Below are 23,326 nucleotides of genomic sequence, written 5' to 3' on the forward strand. Positions count from 1 at the left end.
ATTAACTTTATACGTCTACATGTCTAATGTTTATAATTACAGACATAACATCCGTCGACGACGGTGAAGGTTAAGGTGGAGGGGGCGAATATGTCGAGACTGTTCACCAAGACGTCTGACAATGTGAGATGACGCATTTATATTTACTAGGCTATAGGCCTACAGTCTCATTACACATTCGTTTAATTTGTTATAAATTAAAATAATTTCTATAGAAAGATGAAAAGAAATAAAAGGAAGCGATAGCTGTTTTGAAGTCTTCGATGTTAGTGTGTTATGCCACGATGTGACTCTCTCTTCTGCGAACAACACATCTAAAATATATACCCACTTCACCAGTCCCCGAGTGTTCGCTCATGCGCACAAGAATGCTTTTAACTTTGTATTCAAGACACAACTGTACCTTTTCAGAGGGGGAACAAAGCTACTCTGTAAAATGGAGGCTGAATGGAGCAATGTGACCCCTGTAAGAAGGATCATGTTATAAGTATTTCATCAATAGCTAAGATTTATGTCATGTTGGTGTTAATATACGATGTCGGAAAACTGATCGTACCAGCAAGTTTTATGCATTCTCAGTTTAACCTGAATCAATACATTACTAAGTCACAGACTTTTGGAACTGTAGGCCTAAAGGAAATATCAGGTGTTATTTTTATTGATGGCTCTTGGTTTTATCTTTTTTTATGATCGACAAAAGTTGTGTTGACGGAGTGTTTGTTACCTTAGGTATGTCGTGAAACGTAAAACATTTCGTTTGCCTCACTTGGTATCGGAGTATCCTGAGTGCTAAATATAGGTCATTCAAGGCTGTCAGCATGTGTAGAGTATAATGACCGTGTTTTGCATTTGATCTTGACAATCTAAACATACATAGGATATGAGGAAGAATCTAAAAGACACCACCTATGTCGTTATGATGTGTTGTCGGAAAATGTGAAAATGTTTGGATGTAGGCCTGAGTTTATGGAAAGTGTAGAGTAATTAATGTGCTGCGTGTATGAGCTGCGGGTCGCGATGGTCTGCTGCGGGTCGATGGTCTGTCACTGTCTACCTGTCTAATGGTTGCTGGTCTCAATGGTGGTTACATGATTGACCGTAAATAAATGGACAATATGTTGAAAATTTATGTTATTAAGACTGTACTGTGAGAATTCTAAAATACATTGTATGTTAGATCACCAATGTTTTCCTTTTTTTAAATAAGGACCAGGAGCCCCGAGTCAAAAATAGATAAAAAGAATGACTTTGGGAGTTTTTACAGATTAATTAACATAATACATTTGGTTCCTATATATCATTTCACACGTCCCTTTAAAATATCACAATGGGAGGAGGATGGGGGGGGGGGTATTAAATGAGGGACTGCAAAATCTTCCAAAAATAACACGAGGTACCGTAACGTGTAACCATGACATTTGTGTATTTTACTGACAGTTGTGATAGCTACAGCAAGAACTAGATCTTTTAGTTTGTCTTGTTGATCGCAAACCGGAATGCTGACAAATTTCAAACTGCACAATAATGGTTCATGTATGTAACTGTATTTCGTATAGCCGACTCCTGGGGGTGGACTTTGAAACGACACCATCCGTAGCATTTGTCGCGAGACAACAATCGCTTCAGGATATCACGTTATCACAAATCTATATGAAATATTGTTACCGTGAGAGGGTGGTGGATCGGTTGCTGAGAACTTTCATTGTTTGTGGGCGTTGTCACGAATCTGTCATGACTGTGTTTGAATTTCTGTGGTATATACTCAATAAATTAACCTATTAATAGAAAAAGTGGGTTGATTGATAACATATTCTTAGCCAGGAAATATTAAGTGACCATCAAGTAGAAAATATTGCAAGTATGTTTTTGGTGTATACAATTTCAGCAAAGGAAATGTATCTATTAAGCATTCATTTCCTTAGATCAACACCGTCCTAAAACCGCAGGCCTCTTTACGGCACTATCCAAAACGCATCGCAAAAAATCATTTTTCGTTGCGTCAGCATAAATGATGTCTGGCTTACGGGAATGGAGATTAATTGAAGTGATATCAAAGTGGATTTAGTTTATTCCTGGTATCTTATATCCCCAGTCTATAACATGAGATAATCTATCCTCAGTTTATCGTCTGAGATTTTTTAAACATGTATCCCTATCAAAGTATTGGATCACACGGTTTGCCTATAGGCTGTATTCTGTCAGTCTACGATGCAAGCACATTTCCACTCGTACATTCGCCTCCTGATCTGTGATATCTTAAGTCCTGCACGCACACAGATGTAATCTAACGTTACTTTGTCAATCTCATGTTACCTTAAATCTGTTGGTGTGGATACCAAACTCGGAAAGTGGTCCGTGAAAGCAAACCCTTCACAATGTGTCAAACTTAACCCCGGGGGGCTTATACCAGTGACCTTTTGTGGTAATTTCTCTGCAAACATTCCAATATATAATAACAAACACAGAAAAATCGCGAAAATAGGCTGTTTATTTCTTCTTCGTATAAACCACAACCATCCATATACAATAGAAAAAATATCCACTTACACAAGAACGGAAGGTTTCTGCTAACATATATTACTAAGCATACCCCGAGTAAAAGGGCAAGCGGTAAAAACTATACAGTATAAACTTGGAAGTAAATAATACATTTCATTTTCGGCGTTGTTCATTTCAAACAACACGCCGTTTAAACGCAGCATTTGTTAAAGAGAGAGAGATAAACACAGTACATTGAGGAAATAGTTGCCTATCTTTAAATTCAAATATTTATGTTGCCAAATAGTTCAAACTTTACAAAATACAGAAATAAACAATAAGATCTGTTCTAAAGGTTACACTAATCACACAGTTTTATGTTTACATTTGACCAGTCTGTACACATGCCTAGTATATTCCAGATTGTTGTACGGTACCAAACCACAGGGACACGTAATCTTGCTTTGATAAAGAAGATTTATATGAACGAATATTATAACGAATACTGTTGCTACGAATATGGGTGCACTATGTATTCTCCATTCGTATACGTTCGACACAATGAAAAAAATGTCAGCGTAGTTAATAATTATATTTTATTTATCCACCCAAAGAATTAAGAGGGAATAAAAATAGCAACGTAATTCGTACTCGTTACGTATGAAATATTTTATATATACACCTATACACGCAAAATTCCGTGTCCCGGCGTACCAAAATAATGATATTGAACTGTTTGCTCAAATTACTGCAAAATGTAATCGTACAACATTTAGTGTATGCAAATGAGTTAAACCACAGATCCATGGTTAAACCGTTAAAAATCTTCAGACTTTGAATAAAACCGAATCAACATGAAAACCACAATACTATTAAATTATTATCGTATATCAAACGACATTACAGTTGATCGAGAGGGTTTCTTGAATTATATTCTGTAATCTCACGCAAAATATCAACAACTGTCAACAGAAATCAGATCGGATTTGACATCAGCCTTCCCAGATTCTAACATATGGTGTTCTATTTGCCAAACATTTCATGTCCGGAAGGCGAATGACAAATTCGAAACAAATGCACGTGGGTGTTTTGTTTGTTTGTTTGTTTGTTTGTATGTATGTCTACCTCGCTGGATCTGTGCACAGACAATTATACTTGTCTGTGATCTGTGACGTGGGTAGAATCGCAGACAAGAAAGGAGGAAAAGTCTGTGGTAGACTGAAAGTAGAACGATCACTTTGCATAGTCTCATATTTAGTGACGTGGGTGTGAATGTTAGGAGACGATTAAATCCTTATAAGTGTTAATGATTTCTAGAAATGTTAACGACCATTAACAATTTGATGGGAAATACACACTTCTTCAAGACGATTGCCAGGTCATTCACAGTGAGTGTCGGTCAGTAAAACTTAATAGGTTAAAATTCACAAGTTGCCCACATGGCATCGTAAAAATTGTACTTATTTATTAACATCGTAACATTTGTCTATGTGGGTTCCAGCATAATTGATTTTAATTAAACCATAAGGTATTGACAATTCTATCTGAATTAATTCCAAAGACAAAAAATATCTCTATTATTATATGGAAAAATAACGTCTGAAAATAGCAGCACCATGAATCTATTAATTTGACATTTGGAAAAATACAATATTGTCAACAAGAATTTAAGAAAATACAAATATCGGTTTAAACTAGGTGATATTATAACAAATGGTAACAGCAAAATAGATTTTGTCAAAAACAAAGAGGAAAGTGTATAATTGGGTCTAACCAACGTGAAACCATTGTCATTTATCAGTAATGGGGATACACATTGTTTAAAAAATCTGTCTACTTGTAATGCTAAGTGTTGTCACGGTACACAAAATACACACAACCTGCACCAGGCTAAGTTACTGATTTGCCCAACTACTACTACTACTACTACTACTACTACTACTACTACTACTACTACTACTACTACTACTACTACTACTACTACTACTGATCTAGTTCCTATACGGTATCGTTACGAATTACACCTAGTTAGAGACCAGATTGACATCCAGACTACCCAACTACAGGCATGTACGAATGTTACGGAACTTCTCGGTAATAATTTCAATGATCTTCAAAAATATTTTTTATCTTTAAAAAAAAAGACATTTATCATGATCTTTCGTACATGTGTTTGTTAGATAAATATGTTAAATTCATTTTAAGAATTCATTCATGTGTTTTGTTTAAACTATACAAGAGAATTTACAACACTTGAAGGGTCAACATATTCAAAGTATAAATCATTAGAAAATGCACTGTGATGAGTGTGGTAGCAACCTCACACTTCATTATGTATATGAGCTATGTACACCTCACTGCCGATACTTAACAGGCTTTCACTGTGAGACTGGGGCTTTACAGCTCTCGAAAACGTCAAGGTTGGCAATTGAAGTTAATGGTTGTAGGGAGCAAGGTTAATGGTTGTAATGGGGACGACTGATTTTCATGGGCGCCACTGACCGAATCAAACAGGCGGAGCCACTTTGCAAAAAAAAAAATTACACAAGTAACGACAGATGTTTATAGTCATTCTTTATGTACTTTGCAATATCCTGTAGTTGTAAAGTTAGGGTGATGAGAGCCTAAATCTAGACTATTGACCCAATCTGGAACTCCGCTACTCGAGTGTATGATAATATATATGTGTGAATTTTGAAGTTTGTTGACCCTTAAACAGTATTGAAAGTTATTCAGTTACATTTTATATTAAAAGAAATCCACAAATGAATTTCATGAATGTTTCTGTCACAATGGGTAAGTTGTTTTGTTTGACCTAATCATGGAAGGCGGTCAAAATAACAGGTTAAAGATTACAACTAGAGGACGGTGCATTTGTACGCTAAAATGACTGTGGATCAAAGTGCACCTACGTATCACAAAACAAAATATCGAACTCATAGTGATTAGGCTGTGTATACAAACACTTGCTGAAAAACAATGATATGGTCTCTATCACAAAGAACTGTACTGTACTGTGGTAGATGTAATGGAATGAAATTAGGCTTGGGGCTGTTTTTCAGGTTAGTCCACTAAAGGAAATAGTGGTCTGAAATTTCAACAAAGGCGCTTTAGCTTTGTAACGTAACCTTTGTGTTATTTGTAAGAACTGTCCACTCAATCATCGGGTGACCTCGTAGGGGGGGTCACCGAGAAAAGAACGATAGACGGCTGGGACAATCCATTCGATGGTGTCCAAATGGCAACCCATTATTTACTAAAAGACATATTTCATGTATGGGCTTTCAATCTTTTGAATTTCTACAATGTAACACGGTATAGCAACGATTCCATGTTTGTATCGAACACACCTTTTACGGAGATGATGTACGTGACGTGGCGAGGTAGTGCAAAAATATATTAGGATATCAAAACGAAAATGAAATAATGTTCAGCACAGTCTGACATAGATAAATCACGGTCCCTATAAAGAGACGGTGGATGAATAGACGGACTGTGATTTGGTTAGGAAAATACGTGTAATAAACGCGAAATCGGTGGCGTTTGGCTAAAGTGAATTACAATATTTGCATTTGACGCAGATAGATGGTGACAGGATCTTTATCATGATTATTACACTTGTAGTGCAAGGATGGGTCAACCTATGACGTCATCACATCATGGGCTTGTCACAAACATGCTGGTATATACATATATAACACGTATAAGGTGTTGTGTATTGACATGATTGAGGTAGACTGGAGGAAACACAAACAACATAAAGTATATATATATGTATATGAAACACGACGCCTTGCTAGTTAACTGTGTCAAGGTTGGCACACTCACAATGGTGCATTCTATCAAGTACTAGGGATACATTACAAAACACCTGCTATCAACTATACCAACATACACATGTACATGAAAAGATTACTAAATGAAAAATGTCCTTACTACAAGATATAAGTCGAAAACTACAATACACATATTTACGGCGTGGTTCAAGAGGGTGGGTCGCTGACGGTAGTTCAAGGAGTGTATTTTGACATGGCCCTCCTAAACGTTTGACACTATCATATTTCTGTAATCTACGTTGCACATCTGCTATCAAATAACAAAACATTATAAGGTCATTGTACCGATAATGAAGAACTTGTACCATTCCTCTAGTCTCGGTAAAGTATCTTCATCGTGGCATAATCCTTGGCTTCTAATTCCATTGATGACTTGTACCATTTTCTGAGTCCTTCCATTTGGTAATTAAGCGTACTAACTTGTGTTTTTACGACCATTTTGGGGAATATGTACACGGTGGAACTGAAGCGTCTACCTTTCATGGACGGCGCCATGAATATTTCTGACTTGTGGTGTCGATAACCGTCGTCACACGATACGCTCGTACTGTATGATTTCGGCACCAGTTTTGGCACACAACGGACACTTTCTTTGAACCGTTGCTGTTGCTCGTAATGACAGTGCTCTCCAAAAAGACGTTCTTCCACCGATGGTAACTTGGCTAATGATACGGTTTCACTATAGAAGTATGGAACAACAATGCCATTTGTCTGTTCAACAGTAAAGTCCCGTTTCTGACCTGGTTTTATGCATACAACCATTTTTAAGCTGAGAATCTCACACGATGTTGTAACCTAGCAAAGAAAAAAACAACGAGAAATATTAAAGCAAACATATCAATCGCACCAGTATCGATGACATCATGCGATATTAATTTGAATTAATACACGTATAACACCTGCTACGGATTTATTCTCTATTTTTCAACGCACACATATTGTATAAAATCGCAATGACCTTTGGACCGCAACGTCAAACAGTAGCCGCTGTTATTCTAACATTTAACAACCAGGACATTGATACATACGGTGAACGTAATTAAAGTGCAATGTACACAAAAAAGATGATGTTAATTACAAAACGTACATCGCTACAGTTTAGCGTCATTTCAAATCAATATCACGTTATCTTAGTTAACTGTTTGGACCTTGTCATTAATTGTAAATACACTATTTTATTGAATACACAAAGCGTTTATTTCTTAAACGGGGTATTATATAACATAAATGCTTTAATACCCGCGTGTTTTATGAAATTCGATTAAATCGGGAACTGAAACGAGAAATCCTACACGGAAACAGAGCCTAAATTTAAGTTATGTCTCTTCAGAGAGATAGAACCAAGAACCGTGTGAATACGTGTACTCGCACGTAGTAAGGCATGACCATAGTTCACGGCTAACGGTAAGGAAATAAACAGACATTTGCATACACACGGTTTGTTCAGTGAGCTGTCACACGCCGTCAATTTGATCTTCTTCGACTGATAGTAAAAGGTGGGTATTCAATTGTTACACACAGTCGGTTGTCGCCGCCACCCTATTAATGGCGTACACTCCATTTTGAAGTGAAAAGACCGACATATGTACACAGTACCTGTAACACACCGTGACAACCAAGGCAAGTGTCTCAGGTGTAATATTGCACACAACAGTAAGACATGTCAATTGACATACACACAACGTCGATGTATACATGCATATACACATACTGTTACTGTACCTTGGCATTCGACGTCTACACCGACACACAGAATTCGTTCACACCTTCAAAATCCCAGAGACAATAGTGCATATAGTATACTACTGAGCGACGTCTTAACGTATTAACAGCATTCAAGGTTTGTTGTACTGTACTGTACAGTGCACTGAGGTAAATTGGGGACACCACTAAAGACCACACGTCCGTCGAAGGTGTTAATATGCAATTCGGTGATCACGTGATGAGTCATGTGACCGCCTATTGACCGAGAACCCGCCTGTTTCATATCGCACACTCATCCTGCGCCCACTCTTGATGTCAGGGACAAAAGCACCATATGGCAGAACAACAATATACATCTAACAGATGGTATGTTTATTGTTTTTCGTGGTCGAAGTATGACAATGTGATCAAAGAATGATAATGAAGTTGTGAGTGAATTTGGAATGCGATGGCAATATTTGTAAAAAAAAAAAAAAAAAAAAAAAAAAAAGCGTTTCGTATCACTTGCAATGCAAATAAAACTACGTACACACATACATTAACATATCAAAGGACACATGGAGTTTATAGCATAATGTAGTGAATAAGACACTTTACGTTGTTGAGATGGTCAGTCCGCAAACTTTTCAACATATCAACATTAGATACGGGTATTGAATACTTACGTTGAATCTATTTTGAATATCGTGAATGGGATATTTACGAACCTTTTGTAACTGTTTGTTTAATTTGTGTTAAGTAGAAATGTATATACAGACAGGACTAGTTGTCCAAATGGCATCTCGAATATCAAGTGTTTTGGCCTTTACGGAATGCTTATCAAAATCATGTTGCGCTGCGGACACACCCACAGACCGTACATATGTAATATCATGATTCATGCGCAGTATGGAGTTGGCTTGTACGTTTCCGAACACATTTAGTGTAATTAATATTTGTCACCAAGGTGTCACTAAAAATAGTTTGATATCGTGAATATTTTTGACAAACAAAGGTCTAGTTAGGCGGGTAGGTGGGGAAAGTTTGAGTTTGAGTTTGAGTTTGAGTTAGAGAGAGAGAGAGAGAGAGAGAGAGAGAGAGAGAGAGAGAGAGAGAGAGAGAGAGAGAGAGAGAGAGAGAGAGAGAGAGAGAGAGAGAGAGAGAGAGAGAGAGAGAGACAGACAGACAGACAGGCACGCAAGCAGACAGACAGAGATGAGATCTAGAGAGAGATGGGAGAGATAGAGACAGATACAGAGACATAGAGAGACAGGGATAGACAGATCTAGAAACATACATACATAGATGCATACATAGATACATACATAGATACATACATACATACATACATACATACATACATACATACATACATACATACATACATACATACATACACACATATACATACATACACACATACATACATACATACATACCATACATACATACATACATACATACATACACACACACACATACATACATACATACATACATACATACATACATACATACATACATACATACATACATACATGCATACATACATACATACATACATACATACATACATACATACATACATACATACATACATACATACATACATACATACAGGCAGACAGGCAGACAAACAATTCGAGACCCCTGCCCTCACTACTTGCTAAAAGATGTTCATACCCATTCCCTATCCTTGTAAACCACCATTGTCTTCATATGACAAAGTACATGTGCACAGTATAGTCGAAGTTTTTAATCAATTGCGTCATCAACTAAATTTGCCAGGTACTGGCTGCCTGTACCAAGTGTGGTAGCTTGGCTCGGAAGGCATTTGGGTAACATTTTGTTGTATACTGCCCTCAAACGACTGTCTGCGTATTTGTCCACCCAGACCATCACCGCTATAGTAAGGGAACGAGTAGCATTTATGGCCAGGGGAGGGGGCTGAAGAGAAAATATTGGACAATATATTTTTCGTAACCGCCCCCCCTCCCTTAGAGATCTCAAAAAATGTCATGCCCTCCGAACTTTACCCAAGGCTTTTCCTAGCCTCAAAAACTATGCAGATTTCTATATATAATATACAAATTATGTTGTACCCCCCACCCCTACCCCCAAGTCCGTGTTTGTAAATCAATGACATGAATCGCACGAAAATAAAGGATGTGCGAAAAAATTTTGTGTAAAGGATCCGGAAGTGAATTTTCAAATAAATTTGTAACATTTTGTCACGTAAACTTATGGTTAGTTACAAACGCAGACTTAAACTATTTTGTTTCACATCATGGTTTTTTTTCCACGTCAAGTTATCTTATTGCTTACAAATCTCTCTGTAATTATATGGCAACTTCAACGCAAATCAGAAATTTAGTTTATCACAGCTATTACTTTTGATGATTTTCTAGTAAGCGTATCCATAACGATGTATCCTTTGCAATATGTCAACGAAGTAACCCCGTGTACAAATACGATTTTTTTTCTTTCTTTCAATACTGTCAACTCTGTGTTTACTGTGAGTAACGGTGATCATTTTAGCGGTAACTAAACCCACTGATTTCTATCGTTGTTTGCATGTCAAGGTCCCAGTCTATACATATGACACTGTTAATAACAGAAGACGACAAAAGTATGACGGTCAGGTGACGATGCTATGGCTGCGTGTCATTGGCTCATATTTGTTGCCTATTGCAAGTCAGTGATCTTACTTTATCGTGAACAATCTACGCTGTTGTTGGTTATCTTTGTGGACTTATCAATACAGTGCCTAGTACAATGTCATACAGTAAAAAAAACCCAGCTACATCTAACCCTACTCGCTTATCATCCAGTCAGGGTCAAGTTTTTCAGACACACCCCGCCTAAAATAAAGGTGACGACGACGTTTTCTACAAAGACTTAATGTTTTATGACCCAACACCCCCTCCTTATATGACTCAAGCATCCCCCCTACCCGACTATCTTGCAAATTCGCATTAATGTACTTACACAGGCAGGCGACGAATCTATATCGGGTGGTTTACGAAAGATCACACGATTAAGCTTACTTGTTGCATATAAATCATCGACTGAACTATTCTATGATAATGTTACAAGCCTTCGAAGGAATTTAGTCTTCTGGCGTTGTCAGTACATGTAACAGTTGATGGCATAATAACATTGGGATTTCCGCGACTTTTTAGTAAAATGCTTCATATATAACATAGTCATCAACTTGCTCATATATTGTGAACAAGGATCGAATCATACCAACAGAGAGTGATAATTGAGTATGCATTAGAATACTACATAATGTACAAAGTGTAGGGTAAATTACCCCCAACACATTGGTCACCTCAGCTTACCCGAAGTCAAACTAGTTTTTTATGTCTGCCAAGTTAGATATCTTATTGAATATTAATAGAAGATCACAGAACTTACGCATCGTATGACGTGAATTCTCCGTTGTAGAGGGATAAATACCATTGTGTTTTCAACAGTGAACAAATAGACAATGTCTTCTCGATGTTGTTACCCAGTGGTTTCAAGCGTTCAGACTGAAATTGTATTGGCTTTCACCTGATATATGTTACTAGTACCTGAGTTTTTATCAAACAGGAAACTGGTGGAGAGGTTGATAGAACAAACTCGGCGTATCATTTCCTCAAAACGCGTCAGTTGTGGAAAGAGGGAAGCGTTCTATATTCATAGCGATACTGGTATTCGGTCACACTAGCTTATCGCTACATCGCATCTTTACACTCTGCTTGAACTTCCCCATGTTTAGTACACGTTCCCGTTACTTATCAACGTTTCACCAAATAAATGTCGACATATCTGTTACACATTTATAGAATATATCGGTATGTGGTCCCGGGGATGGTGTGTTGAGATTATATTGAACAAAATGCTACAGCTGTGTGGATACTTGTGAATGTGTATTTGCAGGAAGTTGCCAAAAAATACACACCGCACAAAAGACTAGCCTAACTACACGTATCAACAGTGTGAATATATTCATGTATGATATGTTGTTCGTTAAAATTGCACTAACTGGCGTATGAAATTTCCCCCCTTCTCACAGGGGCACGTATTATTGGTTGGCTTGCCGTTTTCTTAAGGAAAATATCATACGAATCCTGCTGCTACAAATGTATCAATCTAGTAAACGTAGAAATAGTGTTATTTCCTCAAAGGTAGGAAATTATAGTCAAAAACGTTGTTATCTTTAGCCGGTGGACAAGGAAAACAACAATCTACGAAATACTACACGCCCCTATGCCCCTTCTGCAAACCGTTGCCGCAATGACAACCAGCGGGTTTACGACGATGATGTTTTATGGATTTTTCCAGAAACTAATTTACTTGGTCGACTAATATAACTCGTAATGGTGATTATTTTAGGTAAACATAATTACCATGATATAATTCGATTGTGGTATCAATAGTCTGACCAACACAGAGAAGTGGTTTTAGGAATGTATACATAGACGACGACAGGATTACCAAAAGAATTTTGTTCAGAACATGATGCGTACAATATACAAGAAAACCACGGGACAATCTGACAAAGTGAGGAATATTTAGAGTAAAGAGCTATGTTTTATATAGTCGGTTTCTTGTCTAATTTAAGACTTGTTGAGTTCTGCTTGCAGACGGAGTAATTCGGGACTCGATTCTGACAATTGAGGGACACCGTCTGCAAGCAGGACGAAGAAGTATACAACGAGTAACACTGAAGTAAAGCACTTTCTCTATATGTGCTTAACTCGTTTTTATACCATTCATATCAAGTATGAAAGTATACTGTTTCATATTTGGTTTATTTACAAGCCTAGCATATGGTCTTTCTAATGTGGTCAGTCGGTAATTGAAACTATGCTTTTACACTTGATATGGATACTATAAATGGTTATGGTACTTACAAAAATCTGCTTTATTTTGGTGTTATTGGTTGTACATGCTGACACTTTGAATTTAACTTATATTGGGTTAACAAGGGACACGGGTGTCAGAATTTGTCTAATCATCATCGGAGTTCCTGTTTAGCGATGCCAGAAGAAAAACAAGGTTTCGAAAAGCCATTTTCAGTTGCAGGAATTGCAAGGCTAGAAAGTAAACTATCATTGCAAACTACATACATAATATATGGTTCCAAAGGCAATAAATGCAATGGAGTGGAAACAAATTAGATGAAGACCTGACAAAAAATGAATTGTAAATTAAAAGATGTTGATATCAGGGAATGTTGCCATAGATACAAACATATCACATGATAACGAATTTTACATCGTCACAAGATTTGTTTATCTTAAGTCAAGAAATATTGTAATTTAGATATCAATTTGCCTACATTTTGCATTCTAGCTAACCAGAGCTGTTATTTCTTCCGCGACACTGCGAAATAATGGATGTGAGTCTTGGACGGTGCCGTAAAAGAGGCTGTGTTTTATGACGATGACATTTTGGGACAGATGCTTCTTTTTATGGTTTCATCAAAGCTTATTTCAGCGGGTTTTATAGTATTTATAGTTACAATATTGTGATTAGTATTTTTTGTTGGATGCGAGTTAAGAACATGCATAGAAAGCAAGGTGGATGATATATGAAACATATATAAACACACATCGTGCAAATGAAGTGGTCTCAAGAAATAACAATTTTTCACGCGTGAATTTACAGATATACATTTTGAGATCTAAGTAAACGTAATAGTAATAATGAAGGTGGGTGTATATATTTTGACGAAACATAACTTGCTCTCGTTCATCTTGTCATTTTCGTCATGTACAATCACTTGGTTTTTTTTATATACACCACCGTCAAATATATAATATTGGATGGGTCTGTGGTATATAACGGGCCTCGTGGTACATTTTATAGGTGGTAGGAGAAAAGCGAGAGGAAATCTCCACACGCGGACTAGATTCGATCTAGGCTATGTGGTATGGTCCCGGAGGCGAGGATGGGCTCGTGCTGTGAAATAAGGCCAAGGCATATATGATGTGTCCGTGGTGTAGGAAGCCGTGTCTGGAAGTTGGTCATATGCATGTGGTATGGGACGGGGGTCATGGTTTAGGATGGGGCCCAGGTTTTAGAATTTAATTTGTCCGAGATGCAGACTGTGTCTGTTATGACCAAATATGTATGTTGGCAACAGTCTAAAGACATTTTACGTGGCGATTAATGGTACTAATCAGATGCTAAAGGTATGCTTGGGATATACACACCTGTGGTGCTTTTAAACTAACAGGTCTGTCAACGCAAAAAATATACGCAAGTTGTTTGGAGACCATTTTTGCTAACTCACTAAATGTAGTGGTCGATAAATTACTTTGGAAGTATCGATTCTATGCAAAACTTATTAAAAATTCAGAAGAGAAAACAAAACCAACTCTTGGCGGTCCTTTGTTATCTGAAATATTGCGATCCAGTCTCCAAGACAACAATGGGAATATTTACATATCCAATTCAAGTGATGAGTCTTAGCTCCACCTCGCAATCAATACATTGACGGAGAGTGCCTCACGTCGGCAGACATCATCGGACGGTACTCTTACATACATCTACATACGTGTTGTTCTTTAAAGTTGTCGTTAGAGCGGTAAAAATGCCTGAACCTGACATAATCGAGGAGGAAGAAGACGATGCTTTGCCGGAGTTGTCATCATCTGGCGGGGGTAGCGCACATACGTCCCGCCGAGGGTCTGCAACCTCCCGTATATCCACGGGATCATCGGGAAGTGGCTCTTCGGGGAGTATGAACAAAATGGGCGATTTTGAAATCTGCTTCGAAGGTAGCGTAGACAAAAAGTACGAATGTGCTGCCTGTTGTCAAGTTCTGAGATACCCGGTACAGTTTGAAGACTGTGGTCACCGTGTGTGCTCTTCATGTTTACCCGATCTTTTGAGGTAAGTCACTGGAGTTGAATCTATAGTAGAATTCAAACCCCAAGAACTGATAATCACCATATGAATTGTCAATCATTTCTGCCAACAGTGGCCATCCAGCCATTCTCAGCCCAAGCAAGACCTAATACCTAGCAGAATTGTTGTTAAATAAAGCTGCGTACTATACTATACAACTAAAGGTATACAGACTGTCGTGAACATTTTGTAAGGGTGAAAATATATAGCTTCATTATACGTGATGGATTCAACGTTAACTAGAAGTTTAACATATTACTGTAACCCCATGACTACTACTATAGCATCAACACTACTACTTTACGATCTGATAATTATCGCTACGAGTTGTATAGTTTACACTCTACTCCTGACAAAGATAAAGACAAATTTCGCTCCTGAGTATCTTCCATTATTAGACCTATCCTTTGGTCGCTAAAAAAGACTATAATATAAACCGGTCTGATCAGAGACAGTCTTTAGAAGAACTCCGAAACCAACCCGCTAGAATGATCCAGAATATATCATGTTAACTGTCTCCTATATCGTCATAAATATCGAGTGCTACAGGTTGACACAACACCCGACTATCTCCTAGGCAACGGGAGATACTGAATATTATTAATCTTAAATGGCCATTTTTCAACTTTTTGGTTTTCTTACCTTTTTTTTCTTAAAAGAGGACACTGTGTCTTCCCTCAAACCACTATCCAAAAATAGAAAATTTAAAGATATTGTTATGACCACATACGTGAACGTGCGTGTACATATATCTTTTCCATACGTTATTAAACTCAGCAAAATGTGACTAAATACAATGTCCTCGGCCAAGGTGAGATAGTGACAAATTTATGTTGCGAGAATAATTTTTTCTTAGAGCCATATGTCCCCACACTATTAATAGCTAATGTAGGTGTGGAAGTAACTTACAATACTTTAGCTCTGATAAAAGGAATACCGAGACGTTATTTTTATCGACTTCAATTCTTTGGACTGAGGACATCTACATCTTACCACGTTTTCACTATATTCCTGTCATAGCGGCTTTTACACAGAGTGTCACGTTCTGATGTTGTCTATCAGTGTACCTTTATTCTTTTTTCTCCACAATCCACATTGTCTATCGAGGTACGGGATCTTTGCGGGCTTATGGGGTTACTTACAGTACAGAACAGCAGAGACACTCACTCAAACGCATATAGCGAGGACACCCAACACCATGTGTTTTGTTATCGAAGTCTTGATCAGAATTCTAGAAGGAACTTTCTATATACATTCTCTCATATTGTCTGAATGACGTCACTAACTGTAAATACAAGTTCGTTACGAAATGTGACCTTTCCTCCACATTTATTATATTTAATATATTAATTGTGAACTTTTCTCTCGAACATTCCAGATATCATCCCATAATGTAAATTGTTAATTTTTGTAGAAATAATCCCAAATTATGGACATTTTATAATATGAACATAGCAATATATTGTTTACCCGTCTCTAAACTCAAATACACTCTTGATACATGACGCGATTATCGTTCGATGCACCATGAATAATTCGGTGTAGGTTCGTAAAATTTGAATGAATTGCTGGAACATGTTGAAAATATTGTTATGTTTATTGTATATTTCTAATCAGCCGATCGGTACTCTGTGCGAATATAATGAAAATTCTAATTGTGATCATCCAAGCGATACTTCATCAAATGGAAATCGGCCCATTAGCTTAATTGAAATGGTACCTTTCTGTCTATGGTTGACGTGAGTGAACATGATCACCAATGGAATCGTTGAAATAACAAAGGCTCTTGTAGTATGTATAGCCAATGTACTACAAGGTCAAAACAAGCACAAGTAGAGCAATGTATCTCATATACCCATCATACACATGAATGTAGCATATATCCGTTAAAAGTGTGGAAAATGCTTAAGTTAGCAGGGTTAAAGCCTTAAATATCAACTTTTCCGAACAATACTGACCACGACGTCCATTTACCATCGTCGTATTGACCATGACCATTCTACTGAATATATATATATATATCTTCCTTGACCTTCAAAAACAACAAAAATTTGTCTATTAGTGATGAACAGCCCATTTGAAGTACTATTCTTGACAATACAATGCCGTAAATTGATCATTATGATGACGACACGATATTTATATCACAGCCAGATCAACTTCGAATTGAAACCTTGTTTCTTTACAGGGTATCTCCAAGGTGCCCCATCGACCAAACACCAGTGTCTCGAGATAGGGTGAGTATATCACTCAATGATTATTCTGGATTTTTAATTTGTAAACCATGTTCTATTATATACAATGAGGAAGCGCTGCAATAAAATGGCGTCAATATATATTGCAGTAGTCTAACAGACTTTATTTGAAATTAATAACAACCATGCCGAATATACCAGAGAAGCAATTAATTAAGTTTTGCATTTACAATCACCACTGTCGTACCGCTGGTTGAATTTACGATCATTTATCCACGTTCACAGTATTTGCTTTTGTCTAAAAACCTAATTGCTAACTCCTTGCAATGAATGTGGCCATGGTTCACGGCTTTTAGTCCCCTGCCGTAATACACACTTTTAGGCATGCCTAGACATTGTTGCTGTAAAAATATTGGAAAAGGGTATCTTACTTGAAACGCATGTTTAATGATTACGTAGGCCAGTCTCTTGGGAGATTTTTTTTTAAGTCTCAAATGTTTTCAGTTTGTTAATATTCATTTTTGTTCATTCTCGCAACCCAGAGCTGTTATTTCTTCCTCGACACTGCGAAGTACCCTATTGACGGTGCGTTTTGGACGGTGCCGTAAAAGAGACTGTGGTTTGCGACGATGTTTTCGTTTTGTAAATGGGATTGTCCTCAACTTTCTTTTCAATTTGTCCCAGTTACTAGTCGTCTCCCAATAGGTCTATACGCATTCATCCCACTGTTTCGCAATCACTCACACAGGTCAATATTTCACACAAAAGAACACACCTGTATTAAAAGTACAGTACATTATATTCAATAAAAGAATGATAAAAGCTCGGAGACTTGAGCAAGTCTATCTGCTGTGGTTAATTGTTTGAAAATTTGATCCTTAGGTCTATGTGGATACACCGTTCGGTAAAGAGATCAGTAACCTACCAGTCAAGTGTTGCAACTATACTAAAGGATGTGATTGGGCAGGAATCTTACAAGAAGTAAAGGTAGGAATCATTGCATAAGTACTACTGTATATTAATATATTTAGGTGTATATAGAATTTGAATATGGTAATTATACAATATAGTATACTGTTTTGTATTTGTGAACTGTGGAATGGTTCAGAATTGACAAAATTAAGCTATCAACATGGTTTTGGATGTTTAGACCTGAAGAAGATATCAGTCGGTAAAAAGGTTACATGAAGCTCCAAAACCGAATTTATGGATGATGCAACGTTAGTGAAGTTAAACAGTTCAACGTATGCACACTCTTATTGTAGTTCAAATATATAATAATGACGTCATCTCCCTTAATTTATACATTCATTTCATTTTTCATACTTCCCCCATTTCAATATATAGACCCACATGGATGAATGTGGCTACATTATGGTTGATTGTCCCAATATATGTGGCGCACACTTCGAAAAACGTTTCCTGGAGGGTCACATTACAGAAGACTGTCACAAGAGGACTGTCCAGTGTGATTTTTGTGAGAAGAACGTCTTCTACAAAGATGAAATTGCTCACATGAATGCTTGCAAACAATTCCCAGTTCCATGCCCAAATGGATGCAAGGAAACAGAGATACCACGTGGTGAGGTAGGCAGACATAAATTCCTCTGATAGCGGGACTACACTGTGATTGCCACACTTGCGGCTGACCTTGTATATCCTTGTTCTTTCCATGTCTGGACTTGCTAAAGTCAATGATATTTCTCTGGAATATGTTTTTGTTAAACTAAACTTGGTATAATGTACGGGTTTTCATTCGTCTTTTGTGAGATGTGTTGGAGTTATTGCTAAATCCCCTGTGGATACCCACTGTCTGGAAAACGTAATACGACTGATGTGATCATATAAACACAAAACTAAAAAAAAACCGTGTAATGAATTGCATAATTTTCAGTGATATTAACAAAACTTGTGTTGTTTAACAAAACTTGTTTGATACGATAGTTAATGTTTTAGCACCTGTCATTTTCTTTCAGGTCAAGAATCATTGTGACACCGTCTGTCCTAAAGCAAAGATACCATGTCCATTTGCCGTGTGTGGTTGTGACTATAAGGTAAGAAATAGTTCTCACTTACTCACTCTAAGATTTTTAATGTCATGTTAATAGTTACTAGTAAACCCATTCACACTGCTGGACCTTGTCATTTTGGTAAACTGTATATTTCATAAGAATAGTAATGCCATTCTCATCATTGTCACCATCAACCTGGAAATCAACAGTGTATTATACTAGTACTCGTGAAAATTAACATTATTTTACATATTTTATTCTGGATTTCTCCTTTAATGTCTAGAATATATAATACACACTAATTACAATTTAGAACCCTGACTATTAATCTGCATAATGTTCTCAATGTGCCTAAAAAAAACAAAAAATAATTGAGAATTTCATTTTCACAATTACAGGGTGAACGGCAGAAGATGACGAAACACTTGAAGGATGAGCCAACCCAACATTTGACACTTGTTGGCGAAACTATTGTTAAACATGTGGACATTTTGGACGAGCACAAAGAGACACTTGCAGAACAAAAGGTATAGTGGTATTTTATCATGAAGTTTAAAATGAAATTTACATAGACCGTTACTGTCAACTTAAAAGGTTAATTGTGAAATTGACATGCGTTACGATATAATTGATTAAGTGGTCTATATGATTAATGGGTAGATTAATAACATCTACTTCACGAGGATCTACACTGTATACTGTGCATGTGTATTGTGTGTGTGTATGTGTGTGTGTGTGTGTGTGTGTGTGTGTGACTGTTTTAGAGATAAGCGTATGCGTGTTATATAACACACACACACACACAGACACACACAGACACAGACACAGACACACACACACACACACATACATACATACATATATATATATATATATATTAGCATTGTAATGAAATATTTTTTGTTCATTCGGCCTTTTCTCTGTACAGACTAAAACAATATTTTCAATTCATATCTTATTTAACATTTTCTTTATTCGTACTCATTCGAGTAATTCATATCTATGTATGTATATTATTTCTGTCTTTCAGCTAGACTTAGTGGAGTGTCGACACAAAGTTCAGGATTTGGAGAAACTGTACGGTTCTCAGCTGGTATGGAAAATTGACCGTTACGCTGAAAGAATGCAGGAAGCTAAAACAGGAAAGAAGCCAACAATATTTAGCCCTTCATTCTCAACGAGTCGCCATGGTTACAGACTGGCCGTTTCTCTTTGTCTCAATGGTGATGGGAAAGGTAAATATGATGAACAACAGTTAGTTCTCTTGTTTCTATCTATTATGAAGTGGGTTGGGTGAAGTCCTAAATGAGGAGGGTTACCACTTTTCTTTGCGTGAGCTGAGGACATGCTCAAATTACAAATTTTGTCATATGCAACTGTTTACTCGAGTGATCTTAACTGGCTTTATTACATTGCATAAGTCTATAAGACATTATAATACACGAGTACGATGGAATATCATAATTAATTTTCTGTCTGTAGAAGGGCCTGTTTGACCAAAGATACTATGGGGAGAAAGTGGAGTTAGATTTTCCAACGGTGATATTTTGGCAGCCCTCTCCAAATGTCATATAATCTGAAACGTTACCCGACAAATGAGAAGAGACGTGTAAAAAATACATGATATTGCTTGATTTCATTGATATACTAAAATGATACTTCAATTATTTATTTTCAGCAAAGAATCACTTCATGTCTGTCTTTGTCTGTATCTGCCGGGGAGAGTATGACGCCTTATTACCATGGCCATTCAGTCATCGTATCGTTTTCACCTTGATTGATCAATGTCAAGACCCCAATGCTCGTCGTAACCTGTCCTACCAAGTCAAACCTAACATCTGTAAGGAAAATAAACCGTTCTTAGGAAGACCAAGTGGTGAACGGAATGCCAGTTTTGGAACCCAGCGATTCGTTCCCTTGGCATCAGTCAAAACGCTTGATTACATTCGAGATGATACAATGTTTATCAAAGTTCATGTCGACCATGATCAGATGATCTTACTGTAGATTATTTGGAATATCAGACGATGTGATTTGATTTATTTCATTAATTAATGTGTATATTATCCGTGTGTTTGCACGTTTGTTGGTTACTCCTGTGTTCTGTACATATTTCATATTTTAAACTGCAGTCATTTTGAAGTTATTTACATAGATTTTAATCAGTGACATTAATATATGTCAATTATTTACCAAGTACAATGTGCCATTGAATTAAAGACTTGCTCAGTTTTGTATTGGTCTATTTCCTGCTATAGCATATTAGTGGTCTAAGTTTTCATCTTCACACTGATTTTTAAAGAACCACCCCTCTGTATTTCACTTTTGACCAACTATTATTGAACTGGCACACACGAGTTCTGTCATGCACTAAATAGATTGTACCATAGATGCTACACGAAAGTAGGGGCTATGATTATACCAAAGAGAAGTTACTAACATAGGCGAGTGTTGTTGAGTGGTGTTGATATACTACAATAATAATAGGAGGTAATAATACAGCTCTGACCATCTTAGACCACTCTATAGTGGTCTGAGGTGTAAGGAATTGAGAGGTACCACAGATAAAGTAAGAAACAGATCAGTAATGGACCCTCTCCCATTGTCCGAACGGGCAGATTTACATGACAATGAGTTACTTTAGACTACTGTTCAGACAATGAGAGAGGGTCCATTGCTAATCTGTTTCTTCCTTGTCTGTGGCGGTACCAGTATAGTGAGTAGGCTTCAGGACACTGACTTAGTGAGAGCATGGAAGTATCACATGGGTGATACTTCCATAGTGAGAGGGTCTGAGCATGGGGAGTACTATTACTAGTATTAGGGGAGATCCATGGTCTGAGAGACACCAATGTAGAAAGATGGGTTGAAAGGCACCACTGTATTCAGAGGGGTTGCGAGGTACCAACAAAGTAAGCGGGGCAGTAAAAATCAACATAGAGAGTGAGTGATTTTAATATGTTCATACACAACCACACAGTTAAATAGATGAATTAAATTATTTAGACCAATAGAATTGGTGTGACTATTGTAACCATGGTAATGTTTTCAATGTTGTAAATATTTTGGAATGTACATTTATTAAGACTTTGACATTGCCAACAATAACTTTATTTGTTGATCAACAACACTGGAGATTTACATTACATTGTATATTTCAGTCAAGTGATTGTAAATAAATAAATAAAGTACAGTAACAGTATGTGTCATTGTAGCCTGGTTTCCATAGAAACTTGATTTTGTGTCAGGAAAATTGTAAAACATGACAGAATGGTTTCAAGGCAAGTGTTCTTATAATGTTCAATAACAAAATGTTTGAAATCCAAATATATTACACACTCTTAAATTCTCTAAACACATCTTACATGTAAAATGTCCCAACATGCAGTAACATAACTTTGCTGCAACACAGCACAGCACTTAAACATACATGACTATCAGTTATGACAGTCCTACTTCCCTCTTCAAAACAGAATCTCTTTACGATTACACAACTCTGGCATGTTAAATGTATTTTTCTGGTTCATTAGAAAACACATTTTAGCTGCCATGTTTACGAAGAAATGCATCTGTACTGCTGGCAAGAATACAGGCACTGTGAAAATGATACATCTAGTACTGATCAAAATATTAAAATCTATCCACATTTTGTCAAGTAAAATCAAATCAAATCAAAGATTGTATCTCTACAAAGCAAACAAAAGTTAACAGACAGACATACACACAAACACAAATACATACAGACAGACAGACAGACAGACAGACAGATAACAGAGATACACAGACAGGCAGGCAGATAGACAGACAGACACAGACAGATACACAGACACAGATACAGATAGATAGATACACAGACAGAGACAGACATACATACATAGACTGACAGACACAGACAAACAGATAGGCAGGCAGACAGACGCACACAGAAACAGACAGAGACAGAGAAAGATAGACAGAAAGAAATGCACTGCCAAAGAAAGACAAACAGACAGACAGACAGACAGAAACACACAAACACACACAGACACAATGGACAGTACAGGGGTATTAACAAGGTGTTACATTGTGATTATTGCTGTTTCAGATAAATAACTTTATAGAACATATCTCTTGCATTGTATCTATACAAAATTTCCTTCACAATATAGATTTCTGTACAAATTCAAATAAATGTCTTCACACATAAGTATGAACCCTTACAACAATCCAGCCATAA

At 37.0% G+C, this 23,326-nt stretch overlaps 2 protein-coding genes across 2 annotated transcripts; one reads left to right on the plus strand and one right to left on the minus strand.

The window, feature by feature from the left end:
* Positions 1–4,471: 4,471 nt before the first annotated feature.
* Positions 4,472–8,221, minus strand: LOC144449157 (refilin-A-like). Its single transcript, XM_078139631.1, has 2 exons — positions 8,037–8,221; positions 4,472–7,109 (listed from the first exon to the last, which is right to left on the minus strand). The coding sequence occupies exon 2, from the start codon at positions 7,074–7,076 to the stop codon at positions 6,627–6,629; it is 450 nt and encodes a 149-aa protein (XP_077995757.1). The 5' UTR covers positions 7,077–7,109; positions 8,037–8,221; the 3' UTR covers positions 4,472–6,626.
* Positions 8,222–14,496: 6,275 nt separating this feature from the next.
* On the plus strand, positions 14,497–22,241 carry LOC144449042 (TNF receptor-associated factor 4-like). Its single transcript, XM_078139446.1, has 8 exons — positions 14,497–14,888; positions 17,092–17,140; positions 17,981–18,085; positions 18,446–18,685; positions 19,075–19,152; positions 19,509–19,637; positions 20,141–20,345; positions 20,789–22,241. The coding sequence occupies exons 1-8, from the start codon at positions 14,587–14,589 to the stop codon at positions 21,115–21,117; spliced, it is 1,437 nt and encodes a 478-aa protein (XP_077995572.1). The 5' UTR covers positions 14,497–14,586; the 3' UTR covers positions 21,118–22,241.
* The last annotated feature ends 1,085 nt before the right edge of the window (positions 22,242–23,326 follow it).

Source organism: Glandiceps talaboti, chromosome 18 (genome assembly GCF_964340395.1).
Source record: "Glandiceps talaboti chromosome 18, keGlaTala1.1, whole genome shotgun sequence".
Taxonomy (NCBI): Eukaryota; Metazoa; Hemichordata; class Enteropneusta; family Spengelidae; genus Glandiceps; species Glandiceps talaboti.